The sequence below is a fragment of the Pleurodeles waltl genome, chromosome 1_2, assembly GCF_031143425.1.
Source record: "Pleurodeles waltl isolate 20211129_DDA chromosome 1_2, aPleWal1.hap1.20221129, whole genome shotgun sequence".
In the NCBI taxonomy this organism is placed as follows: domain Eukaryota; kingdom Metazoa; phylum Chordata; class Amphibia; order Caudata; family Salamandridae; genus Pleurodeles; species Pleurodeles waltl.
Genome location: NC_090437.1, coordinates 1,239,346,405 through 1,239,360,151, shown reverse-complemented (window position 1 = coordinate 1,239,360,151; position 13,747 = coordinate 1,239,346,405). Strand labels below are relative to the sequence as shown.

At 43.3% G+C, this 13,747-nt stretch overlaps 1 protein-coding gene across 1 annotated transcript; it reads left to right on the top strand.

The window, feature by feature from the left end:
* The first annotated feature begins 1,870 nt into the window (after positions 1 to 1,870).
* LOC138256658 (immunoglobulin kappa light chain-like) lies at positions 1,871 to 5,400 on the top strand. Its single transcript, XM_069205870.1, has 4 exons — positions 1,871 to 1,934; positions 2,091 to 2,404; positions 3,159 to 3,327; positions 4,776 to 5,400. Exons 1-4 carry the CDS (start codon positions 1,883 to 1,885, stop codon positions 5,180 to 5,182), a joined length of 942 nt encoding a protein of 313 aa, XP_069061971.1. The 5' UTR covers positions 1,871 to 1,882; the 3' UTR covers positions 5,183 to 5,400.
* The last annotated feature ends 8,347 nt before the right edge of the window (positions 5,401 to 13,747 follow it).

Here is a 13,747-nt window from a genome sequence, read left to right as displayed (position 1 = left end):
TTTGAAAGGCCAAGAAACAATTGAAAGTGATGGTCATGTGATGGGTGTGGTTAAAACTCACAGAAGTAGATTACAGCATGCCGAGAAACAGTGCATGCATGCTGCCTAGGCTCAACCCAAAAAGGGATAAACGAATGGGACAGGGAACATCAGGCATGATACATGAAGGAATCATACAGTTCAAAGTACAGAGTGCAAAATTAAACATAGCACTAGATACAAAGCTTGGGCCCATCGAGCTCAAGGAATGGAAGTACCAAGGATGATGCCTTGCACCCACGTCCATGCACATGGTGGGCCATGGAGTAAGGAAAGTCATGAGAAAAACAAAAGATATTATAATAAAGAGATTTGAAAGCAAACAGGGGGTGCATATTCACACACATGCCCAGGGGTGTGGGGGAGGGGAATGGGTGTAATAAGAGGGAAGTGAATAGTGAAATGAGAGTAAGAGGGTAGGGTAGAGGTCGATAAAGCAAAAGCGGAGAGTGGGAATTAGGTGAGCACCCTCGAGGGTCATGACGAGGGTAAGTTCACAAGGGCAGCATAGTGTAACATCTGGCGTCCCCATAGGGAGTCAAGGGTGCCCTTAACTTGGAGCTTTGCGGGTACTGTCTCAGAGAAAAGGTGCCCAGGTGAGGACGGAGGTATCTGTCTTGCCTTGCAGATTGTGGATGACCTGCTCATAGGTGGCTATCTGGTACATTATCAAGAGCCATTCATCAAAGCTTGTGAAGACTTCCACTCACACTAATAATTCAGGGAAGTCCCCTTTCTCATGGGGTAGATAGGTTGCTCCTGGTCTCATCTCCTCTAGGACCTTACCACCAAGCAGACTGTAAGACATGACAAATGAACAGCAAATGCTGTTGTTTAAGGAGGGAATCTGGTAGACTACGAAAATGTATGCCACCCTCCTAAATTCCTGGGAAGAAATTAGTCTGTAGCTCTCTGCACTCCTTAATCCAAGACACTATGGGCAACTCTTTAAAGCAATGTAACGTTTTTAGAAATGTAGGGCACAGCACCCGACCTCACTACACCACAGTGCACATTTATGTACGAGTGACAATCATTTTCAAAGAGTGACTCGGATTGGTGACAAACAGTTGTTGTGATAATATTTATCAGCGCTTGCATTGCCTTCTCTTCTACCACTGGACAATGCTGCCCACTCACTCGTGCAAAATCACCTTATACTGGCTAAAAGTGATACTGTAATACTAGAGCAGAAACAAACATCCCTGATGAGCACATGAGAAGACACAGTACAAGTCAATGTGGAAAGAACATTTCAAATTATCAAATGTATTAATCACGAAATAGCTGAATCAGGAGGCACCTTCTGCAACTGGTCAACTGGGATGTCTACTAGGTCATGTATTAATGATTGTGTTATGCACTTGTGGGTTCATCTAAATGCAAATGTCATTATATTCTGAAAAGACCTGGCATTAGAATATGATATTATTTACACACATCCAGATGTAGCAGTACATGGTTGTGGTTTGGAGGCCTCTGGCTTGTATGCATCTAGTGCATGAGCAGCTCCTTCAATGCTACTCTACCTGCAGCAAAGAGACGGAGGATTAAGGTACAAAACCTAGTTCTGATTCTTCAGGTCTTCTGAAAAGGAGAATCAATAACACTTTCACAGTACAATGACGACTGCACAAGAGGCGTCACTTTAGAAAGCAAAGTCAGCTTCTTTACGAAGTTCAACAGGCAGAAGCAATATGGAAACACACAAACCACATTTACATACAGGATGTTGGTGTTTTTGCATAGATCCTTCTGGAGGCTTTTCATTTTCTGCTGCCTGGTTATAAATCGATATTTTCTGATAATACTTCAGAAAATAGAAAGAAGCCGTTCTAGAGCAATGAAGATGAAGTTACCAACTCAGCTCTGGATGTTTCTTTTCTGGATTCATGGTAAGAGTTTGACTGCTGGGCTTCGATGAGATTTGTCTGGTATACACTTTTACAATACAAAACGTACATGGGATGTTTAATATTTTTCTAAAGTTTTCATACCTGTAACCATTGTCCGCTGTTTACTGTTGCTATTAATTGTCTTTCTGTGTTCAGAGTCCAGAGGGGTGATTGTGCTGACACAGACTCCAGAAGTCCTCGCTGTGCCCCTGGGAGACACCATCACTGTCAGATGTAAATCAAGTCAAGGCATCAGCAATGATTTGCACTGGTACCAGCAGAAGCGCGGAGAAGCCCCCAAGCTCCTCATTTATTATGCTACCAGCCGCCAGTCTGGGGTCTCAGACCGCTTCAGTGGAAGTCAGTCTGGCACTGACTTCACTCTCAGCATCAGCAGGGCCGAGGCCGGGGACGCTGCAGATTATTACTGTCAGCAGAGTAATAGCTTACTGCAGTCACTGGTGAAATGGTAACAAGGTTAGTACAAACATGGCCAAAATACGATATTGCAAATAGGTGTAGTTGTTCATTTAATATTAGAACACAGTCATAAAATAGATTTAGGTTAATATAAAATATTTCCATATTATGACTCTGTTAGGGAGCAGTGCAGGGAACCAAGCACTGGCACATACAGTGCATATATTTAGAATGTTCTATTTTAAATGCAAACAATCACATCTGGCAGCCTGTAGATGTTCTATTGGTAAACCATGGGATGTAAGTTAACCAGCCTTGATTTTTATGGAACATATAAAAAGTTAAATCAAGCTTTATCTTGAGCAGTTTAGCAAGTAGCATAAAAATTAGGTAGCCTCTCAGTGTCATGCTCTTTGAAGGATAGTTCTCTTTTTCAGAATAAAAATCTCATCTAATATAGCACTACAAATGCCACCTTTCCAACTGGAGGTTATTCTTACCCCATTTACTGTACTCAATTTAGCAACCTTCTTGAAGAAGAAATGCTGGGAAGGTTTGTTTCATTCACACTTGGGGCCTGACGAACACCGATTAGTTGCATGGGCGAAAGCTCAAGTCACCAAGCTAGTCCCTGTGCATGAAGCATCTGGAGAGACAGTTTTGCATTGGTTATATGTGCTACTTTTCAATTTCCAAAGACATGGTGATATATTTTAGAAACCCATATATTAATTTGGTGCAAATCATCATTTTGGATTTAGGAAACATGCTCTTTGGCACTTCAGGCACTTTTGTGCCCCACAGGTGTCCCTTTCCAGAGGCAGCATTATCAACAAAGGCTCACTTAACCCTTTGTCCCATCAGCAGTTGCTGTGGAAATCGTCCTATTGGGAAAAGCTTCTAAAAGGTGACAAGAACCTTGAACCATCTTTCTGGCACGTGAAACTAGGTCTGATGCTGAGATTACCAAAGAGTAGGTTTACTTATAATATTGTTCAGTCAATTCAGCTAAATAGTGTCAAAAATGATATATATCTAATTGCAAGTGAAAGACATTTTAAAGTAAAACTATATCAGTGGCCAAAATGAGACCTGATGTGTCTTTGCCCCCCAAAAACAAATGATCAGGAGTGCTCAAACTCTAAAAGTGGCAACTAATTTCCTAAACAGACCACACCCACATCCCTGCTGTGAAGGAGTCAGCTTCTTCAACTGAGATTTTATAGTCTTAATGGGTTGTGCACAGAGAATACCTCTTACTCCATTCCTGTTCTTGGCTCCTCTGCCTTTGTTTTTCAACCTCATACTCAGCCATCAAGAATCCCACTCTTCCCATGAGTCCTGTTATTTCACCATCTTTTTCACTTAGAGCTTCCCTCTATCTATAACCTCCTTCTTTTGTTCCTCTTTCCACCATCTACTCTGCATCCCACTTCCTATCCATCTTCACTTTCAACTATGTGCTTCAAAGTGCCCTAAATTGACATTTAGGATGATTGAACAGTCCTTTGTCATCAGTCCCTCCTCGCTACCTTTGCAGCTGTTCTTTCGCTCATGTGTCCTTCTCTATTTATACTTTCTATTTTCTATCAGTGCTTCGAAGGATTCCATTGGTGATAAGATTTGAGCTTTGCATAGAAAACCCTAAGGAGAACAATATAGAGGTATCATGGACCAACCTGAGCCTGGGACACAATCTGTGAGCTACATTCAATACGTATGCCCTCAACAGAAATAATGCACAATGAGCTTCTGTGTTACCTCCTACAAGTCTTTTAGATGTCGCTCCCCAACCCACTAGCAGGCTTTGCCCCACAACCCTTAAACTCTATGTTAAGCTGGCCTTGGAATGTACATTCTAAGTCTTGGGATGCTTAAAAGAAGAGATCTAAATTAGGAGTGGCTAAAATCACATACATATGTTCCTTAGATGATCAGAATGAACTCAGTCCAAAACCTCTCACTCAATTAGCTCACTTATGGGACCCAAACATTAAAGGAGTTGTGAAGTGTTTTTAGTGTTTTAGTGTTTTTTTTATTTTTTACTGGGTGCAATCTTTTTGTCTTTTTTTCCTTTATATTACAATTTGTTTTGTGTATTTGCAGTTTCTTGATAGTTTACTCCTTTTGAGCTATTTTGGTCCTTTATTTGAGTTAAAGTAGCATCCCATAAGCATTCATGCTTATAAGAAAGACACTTATTTTACAGTGCTTATTTCGCTTGACTGTGATGTCACACCAGGAGCAGTTTTGCCTACTGTGACAGCACAAAGTGTTGGCCAATGATAACTGATGGCATAGTGAAACTATCAAGATGTGGAAAAGCCAACCATATGTATGCAAAATTAAATTAAATGCTAAGGTATATTGGAAAATTATTACAAAGATTAAAATCGAAGAAAGCAACACATTGTTAATGACAAACTGTGAAGACTTCTGAATTTCTAGAAGCATTTATTTACTGTGTCATGCCAGTTAAACAAAGGCCTCTGTTTGTGTTAACAGGAAAGGATGCTGCTCCTTCAGTGTCCATCTTTCCACCCTCACAGGAGCAAATCAACGAGGGATCAGCCACGGTAGTGTGCATGATCAACAGCTTCTACCCAGGTGATGCAAAGGTTAGTTGGAAAGCAGATGGCAAGGTCATCACCAAGGAGGTGGAAAACAGCCAGAACATGCCAGATACGGACAACACATACAGCCGGACCAGTATGGTCACTTGGACGAAGGCAGAGTGGGAGTCCTTTGAAACTTACAGTTGCGAGGTCACGCACAAGGCCTTATCATCACCTCTCATAAAAACCATCAACAGGAAAGAGTGTTCCTAGAAGCAAAAGGGACAACAATAGGAGCCATTCCTAGTCTTCAACAGCATATAATGTTATGTGAAGTGCAGTATCAATCCCTTTGCTATAAGTCAATGTTAGGTTCTTATATGTGCTTTGTCACATGAATACACCATCTGATCTAAGAATCTCTTCTTGACTGAATTGTCTACTTATATCAAATAATGTATAACCAGTAATAAAACATATTCTGCTAAAAACATTGCGTATTTCAATACTTTGGAATTTCATTTGCTGGGACAATATGTAAAGTGGACAATTTATTGAATTATATTTTGAGTACAAAGCTCCACAAGGTGACTATCATGCAAAAAAAGCTTCAACCCCACACTCACAGATGACGTTGAAAAACAAAGGTGTGCCATAGGAGGCCAGTGATCTATGCCTCCTCCCCCACATAAACTAGCACGTAGAAAGACCTCTTAGTTAAGAGTTGCCTATTAAAAGGCCAACATGATAGAACCCAATCACAACAGAGAGAGTTCCAAATTAATAGTCAATAAACATATGATAGATGCCTACTTGGCTCATTAATTTGGCACAGAGATCATTTTTGTCATCTAAGCAGCCATTTGAAAAGTAAACTATTGTTGGTAAGGTTTCAGCTCTGTTAATATCAGTCACTTAAAGCTTTTACCTGTAATTTTGAACAAATTTCTGGGGAAAACAAGTCTTCATATTCTCCTAGTCAGAATGCTGCGATTCGCTATTTATAGCACTTCGAAATGAAATGTGGACATGCTCCCGCTGAGCTCCATTGGAAAATGATTCCCACATTAATAGCTAATCCAATGTGTAGGAACCATACCTCACCCACATCACATCATATGCACCACTCCCCTCACATTCACCGCCCTTAACTTGTATGTCTCCAGGACCATTATCACAGAATCGTCACTAATGTCCTGTACACTGTTGCACGTTCAGTGTCACCAAGCAAGACCTATTCCCCTCTGTAAAAACCTCCCCATTAAGAACCAACCGAACACTGATGCTGCGATTCCTTGACCTAGCCAAGGTTCTCTGGTGGCCCCATCTCTGCTATACACTGACCTACCATGTCAGGAATACCTCCAATCTCCTCTTATTCTGCGAGCTCTCAGAGCCCCAGCTACTCACAGTTGCTTTGGATTCACCACCAACACTATAGCAACCCACATTAACTTCAACAAGTTAGCATTCAAGCCACATCCTCACTTTTAACACACCTACACTCATTCATTTGGCACTTCTATGGCACAGTGTGTTTTATGCTGAATTCTTGCAGATCCTGATTAAAAAAGAAAAATAACTTCAGCTGTGGCACTTTCTTCCTGAGGGTTTTCTCCCTGGTATGAATTTTACTTGACAACTAACAGATACAAAAATCACTCCAATTAATAACTGACTCTGCCCTTTGTAGCTCAGTATATTTGGACATTGTTCCCTCATTTTGATTTCAAAGAGCAGCAGGTAGCCTTTAACAGCAGGTGCTCTGAAGAACTTACAAATAAAGAAAAACTTCAACTGCCACTGTGAAAGTACAGTGACTCCATACGTGTGCTCTGCAGCACAATGCAAAAGGAGGTTATATACATAAAATATACAATGTGTTAATAATTAACACCTGTGCAGGGGGCAGGTGGCTGCATCAAAGGATGCCACCAACAAGTACAGTCAAAGTCCATAGCATAGAGGGGGCATTGAAAGCCATACAGTGCACCCGCCCTTGTTGGTTACTTTGCATTCAAAAGAGAAATTGACTTTCACGAGAATTACAAACGCACAGTTATGAGGGACATAGAACAAATCATTATGGGAAGTTATGAGACACTTTTCAGTAAAGAAAGAGATAAGATAAAATATCGACATAAGGGTCCAATGTACAATGCCATTATGCGGTCGCAAAAGGTGCATTTTGCGACAGCATAATGGCCTTTCCCAATGTACCATCCCTATTTTGCGAGCCAGCATGCAAATACCAACTCGCAACACATGGGGTTGTGACTCGCAATTAGGAAAGCCCTGAGGGTGTCCCCTCCTAGTTTTGGTCGCAAAACTATTGCAGTTACCACCAATTTCTGGTGGTAACTCGTTCTCAAACTGGTGGTGAATGGATGCGAAAATATTTTTTCAGAGCAGGTAGTGGTCCCGTGGACCACTACCTCCTCTGAAACAATTTAACTGAAACGGTTCATTTTTCTTTTTGAAATGCATCCCATTTTCCTTTAAGGAAAACAGGCTGCATTTAAGAAAAAACTGCTTTATTTAAAAAGCAAACTATCAAAAGTCTACAATGCCCCCAACGGAGAACCAAAGTTATTTGCACATATCATAGCCAACATAAGTAAACATACAAAAATAGCCACTTTTATTCATTTACATATATAAACATTAAAATCTTATTTACAAAGTCATTCAATAAAGACACCCCATCACATAATCAAAAAAAGAGAAAGACAAGGACGGACCAGTGTAAAGAAAAGTGCTCGTGATTAATAAGCAAAAGAAGAAAGAGGAATAATCACTATCCAAATAATCCAAGAAATTTTGTAAAGACAAAGAACAGCTGGTTGGTTTTTCTTTTACTGCATCAAATCAATCTCAAATGATATCTAGGAATATATCCCTTGCTTGTGCCCTTCCATAATATCCTATGCAGAAAACAATCTCCAGAAGTGTAAATGGATTAATACGTTCTGATAAAAAAGAATCTGCAATAGAGGAGAAGGTCAGAAGAATTGATAGGCTAGATGACTCCCATCAGTTAGTCCTGAAGAAGACCCATTGTGGAGCAGTGATTTGGCCCAGGATATAAGGGGTCGAAATGTCAACGGATACTTTTTAGGCTGGATTGGTTTCGCCTTATACTATATCAAGTTTAGGGATTCTAGGCCCTGACGAATGCCCGAGACCTTCCTTGGCTCACTACAGAGGGCAAAAACTTGTTGGCAATTGAATTCTAGATAAGCGACCCAGTGAGTCCTTGTTCTCACAGAGGTGTCCCACCTTGTTTTTTAATCACACCAGCAGACACCACAATTAAAAGTGTACTCTTACACAGGTGACTGTTTAGATGTGTTTTTCAGTATACCCCAGGTTAGCTGGATACCACATCTTTCCAGAACAGAAATAAATTCATGCACTCCCTCCTGTTTCTTTAACAGTGAGGTTGAGTCCGCCCAGGTGGCACTGTCCTACCTGGGTGGGGCTAGGTGGTCATATGATGAAGCATGGCACTATATAGTGTATGAGATCACCTAGTCCATAAAGGAAACACTCCCCACCATTGACACATGACTCTCCACACATTCAACAATCTTCACTCACCTAGAAAGGTCCAAGAGCTACAGGGGATACTCCCCCTGTCACTAGCTCCTTAATAATAAGCGAACCCCGTATTCCTTTGTGTGTTTTTGGTTTCCTCACTCTTACAATGGTAGCAGCGAAAAGATATGTAGTTTATTTCTTCTGTAATTTGCAAAGTGATTTCCTAAATCAAAATGTGTCCCCCTAACCTATGTCTACGATATTCTACAATAAACGGGTCTACTATCATATAAACACAGTCAACATGCTCTAATTGTAGAGATAATTATAGTGCATAGAAAAAGGATTTAGAAAAGAACAGAAGAGACTCCTGGGCAGTTTGTCTCCTATAAACATCCAAACGTTTGGCTACATTGTCAAATGTTTACATTTATATAATGTATGGTCATTCAGAGTACCAGGCATGGTTTATCTAGTAGAGAGCAGAAAGCAGGCATGTCTGAATGTTATCAGTCGTAGTGGTAACAGTGAGCTACAGGCGGGTGTAGGGACTGGCCATACTAAGGTACTCTGTGCCTGGTGGCTGAAAGTCATGTGCAAAAGGAGCAGACTAGAGAAAAGCAAGAAGGCAAAAGGTGATACCTGCTAAATCTTGAATGCACTTGATTGATCCAGTAGCAGGGTTTAATGTAATGGGTGGATGCACAGGTAACTTGTCAACTACCCTACATTAAAGTCATGGGTAAAACACAAGAGTAAGTCTAATACCTCATACCCTACCATGCAAGATGCACAAATACATCAAATCGCCACACTCATGTGTATGCTCCTCAACATTCGTTCACTCGAAACACACCCCAGAGATATGGGACTGCTGCATGATTGCTTTCCTGGCCTGCTATTCCTTACAGAAGCATGAATGAACCCAACCAACGGACTAGGCATAGCTACAGCCACCCCTACCGGCTACGGAAACGCCAAAAAAGACTGTCAGGCAAACCCAGAGATGGAGTTGCCATAATTTATAAACATACCATGAGCTGCACCTTCTACATGGACAACCCTACCAACTACATGGAACTCGTCATGTTCAAGCCACAGATCATAAACAACTTCTCACTGGATGGAACACTTGTGTGTAAAACACCAGTACTCCGCACCAACTTTGGAAGCGACACCACAGACTTCATCACACCACACATCTTCGACTCCAACACCTTCATCCTCCTCGGAGACCTGAACTTTGACCCACATGACCACACTGATAAAAACTCTATGGTCCTCCATGAGAGCATTGGAAAACACAGCCTCACTCAGCATGTGATCAGACAAACCTATGCAATGGTCATTTACTGGTCATGATTTCCTGCTCCATCAACAACCTCGCAGTCAACAAGCCAGTACTTTTGACCTGGACAGACGACATCCTCATTAGTTTCAGCATACCCAACCCACACCATCACAGACCTACTAACACTGGTTCCGGCTGCAGCAGTTGAAAAAAAATCACGAAAGAAGACTGGTCTTCTGCCCTCTCCATGCAGCAGCCCAAGCACATGAGGAGCTTGCTGAAAGCCAACGAGAACTTCTACAGTTGGATCACTAAGGCACCAGTACCCCGGCTCCACTCAATCGCAACACAACAGCAAGATCCCAGTCAGGCTAGCTGATATACAGAGGAACTCAGGCTAATAAAATGCCACTGAAAGGAACTGGAGCACAAGTGGAGAACAAGGTAAGACACTGTGGCCCAAAAAATCTTAAAATTTGCCCTGAGATGCTGCAGTTAGTAGATCCGGAACACCAAGTGGTCATCTCTTGCAAACCGTTTAACAAATGCACAAACAGCAGCAAGAAAATCATTGCAATAATCAAAGACTTCACCACACCTGCTGCTGCTTCTGCAATATCACTCCCTCACAAGACCTCTGCAACATGCTCTCAGAATATTTCTGTTACATAATCTTCTCCATATATATGGCAACTCCGACCCTCAACTAATCACCCTCGTAACTCTACTTCCCATTAGGCTGAAGAACAAACCCTGAGCACTTGGCCTGCCATCACTTCTGACAACATTGCAACTACTATAAAGACCATCCACTCGTGGGCCCCATCTGACCCTTGCCCCCATCACAAAAGACTCCTACCTATCACTGAAGCATTGACACCAGAAATCGACAACTCCACTGACTCAGAAACATTACTCGACACCTATAAACATGTCACCATCACATCCTTGCTCAGGAAACCATCCACAGACTCAACCAAGCTTGCCAACTACAGCTCCATCTCCCTCCTCCCATACCCAGTCAAAATCTTAGATAGCCTCATAAACCGACAATCCACCGACAACCTCACGTACCACCAGCTCCTAGATGCCACACAGTTCAGATTCAGGCCCAACCACAGTACAAAAACAGTGCTCATTGCAGCCACAAATTAAATCTGTGTATTAGATAAAGGAGACACATCAGCTCTGTCTTTCTCCTAAACCTCTCTGCAGCTCTTTACAGACTCACACACCATCCTCATCAGACACCTGTGTGAGATCAGTATCCAAGGACCCTCTCTGCCCTGGATCTTCTTAATGGTTAGAACATAAGCTGACAGCTTGACATCCTACTCTTTAGAAGCCCACAAACTCATCTATGATGTTCCTTAAGGTTTATGCCTCAGACCCACCCTGTTCAAAACATAGATGAGACAGACTTAGTGCTCTTTAGGAAGAACATCTCACCATTGGGTTTCAATTGGTGGCCCCTGTACTTGGACCCACATCCACATCCAACACCCATGCCAAGAACCTAGGAATCATTATTAATAGCAAACTGGTAATGACCATGCAAGTCTATGCCATCACCGCATCCTGCTTCCACACCATGAAGTTGTTGAAGAAGATCTTCAAATGACTTCCTAGCAACATCAGAAAGACTGTCTCACACACACCTTGGTCACCAGCAAACTGGACTACTGTGAACAACCATGCAATTCACCAAAATTCTACAAACCATCCAGGACTCGGCAGCCATACTCATCCTCACCTTCCCATGCGGAACTCACATCACAACCCACCTCAGGGAGCTCCCTTGGCTCCCAATGCAAATGCATGCTCATTTCAGGCTGCTGACACACACTTTCAGGTTTGTACACAAATTAGGCTCCACCAGCTGTACAGTCACATCTCCCTCAACCAACCACTCAGAAACCTCTGCCTTGCAGGACTACTACTCACACACACTCAACACACACATAAAACCAGATGAGGAGTACAGGTATTCTTGTACAAAGCTCCTAAAGCATGGATCAATCTCTCACCCCACATCGGGCCCTACTATAGTCTTCTCAAACTCATCCAAAGGCTGAGAACCTAATTTTTTAATTACTGCCTTGTAGGAAAGTACCATCTTTCTTTGCATGTTACCCCCATTTTTCACATGTATGTCAGTACGTTTTTGCCTGTCTCACTGGGATCCTGCTGGTCAGGACCCCAGTGCTCATAGTTTGTGACCTAATGTGTATGCCTGTGTAGTGCCTAACTGTGTCAAAGAGGCTCTGCTAACCAGAATCTCAGTGCTTATGCTCTCTCTGCTTTAAAAATTTTCAGAGTAGGCAAGTGACTTCACTTGCCAATTTCAATTGGCATACTGGACCCCCCCTCATAAGTCCCTAGTATATGGTACCTAGGTACCCAGGGCATTGGGGTTCTAGGAGATCCATATGGGCTGCAGCATTTCTTTTGCCACCCATAGGGAGCTCAGACAAACCCTTACACAGGACTGCCACTGCAGCCTGTGTGAAATAGTGCACACACAATTTCACAACCATTTTACACTGCACTGAAGTAACTTATAAGTCAGCTATATGTCTAACCTTCACCTGGTGAAGGTTGGGTGCAATGTTACTTAGTGTGTGGGCACCCTGGCACTAGCCAAGGTGCCCCCACATTGTTCAGGGCCATTTCCCCGGACTTTGTGAGTGCGGGGATGCCATTACATGCGTGCACTACCTGTAGGTCAATACCTATCTGTAGCTTTACAATCATAACTCCGAATATGGCCATGTAACATGTCTAAGATCATGACACTGTCCCCCCATTCCAAATTTGGTATTGAGGAGACAATTCCATGCATCCTGGGAGATCCACCATGGACCCCCAGTACTGCCAAACCAGCTCTCTGAGGCTTGCACTGCAGCTACAGCTCCTGCCACCTCACAAACAGGGATCTGCCCTCCTGGGGTCTGGGCAGCCCAGGAAGGCAGAACAAAGCATTTCCTCTGAGAGCAGGGTGTTACACCCTCTCCCTTTGGAAATAGGTGTTACAGGCTGGGGAGGGGTAGCCTCTCCATCCTCTGGAAATGCTTTGAAGGGCACAGATGGTGCCTTCCTTGCATAAACCAGTCTACACCAGTTCAGGGACCCTTTCTCCCCTGCTCTGGGGGGAAAGTGGACAAAGGAAAGGGGAGTGAGCACTCCCCTGTCCATCACCACCCCAGGGGTGGTGCCCAGAGCTCCTCCAGTGTGCCCCAGACTTCCGCCATCTTGCTTTGCAAGGTGTGGGGGCACTCTGGAGGGCTCTGCGTGGCCAGTGCCAGCAGGTGACGTCAGAGACCCCTCCTGATAGGTCCATACCTGATAGGGTAGCCAATCCCCCTCTCAGGGCTATTTAGGGTCTCTCCTGTGGGTGGGTTCTCTTCAGATTCTGCTTGCAATTTTCCTTCAGGAATCCTCTGCAACAACTTCAGCATCCTCTGACCTTGGATCAACCGCAACCTGCTCCAAAAAACGCTGTAACTGCAACAAGTGTCTACAAGACTTTTCTCCAGCAACCTCAGCTCCAAGTCAGCAACTTCAACAGTTTCCGTGACGTACATGCTCTGGGGACTCCCTGTCTTCATCCTGCACCAGAAGGACCTTAGAAACCTCCCCTGGAGTGACGAGGTCACTCCCCTGCTCCATGCAGGCACCTTCCAAGGCGATGACCAGTATACTGGGACTCCTCTCATGGCAAAGAGCGTGCTCCTAAGGACACAGAGGGTGGACATCATCGACAAAGACTGTTCTGAGGTCCTGCTGACGCAATTTGGAGGAGGTAAGACCTTGTCTTTCCCGAGAACGACGGTATCCCTGTGTTTTGTGTCTTCTTCACCTTTTAAGGCCTCTGTGCATTCTTTGCAAAATTCGTTCATGCACGGCCTGCATTTTGCACCTCCTCTGAACCCAGATCCTGTGGCTTCTGGGGGTGCTGTCTGGCATCCTGAGGGCTCTCTATAATGCTGACAGGCCTCTCTTCCTCC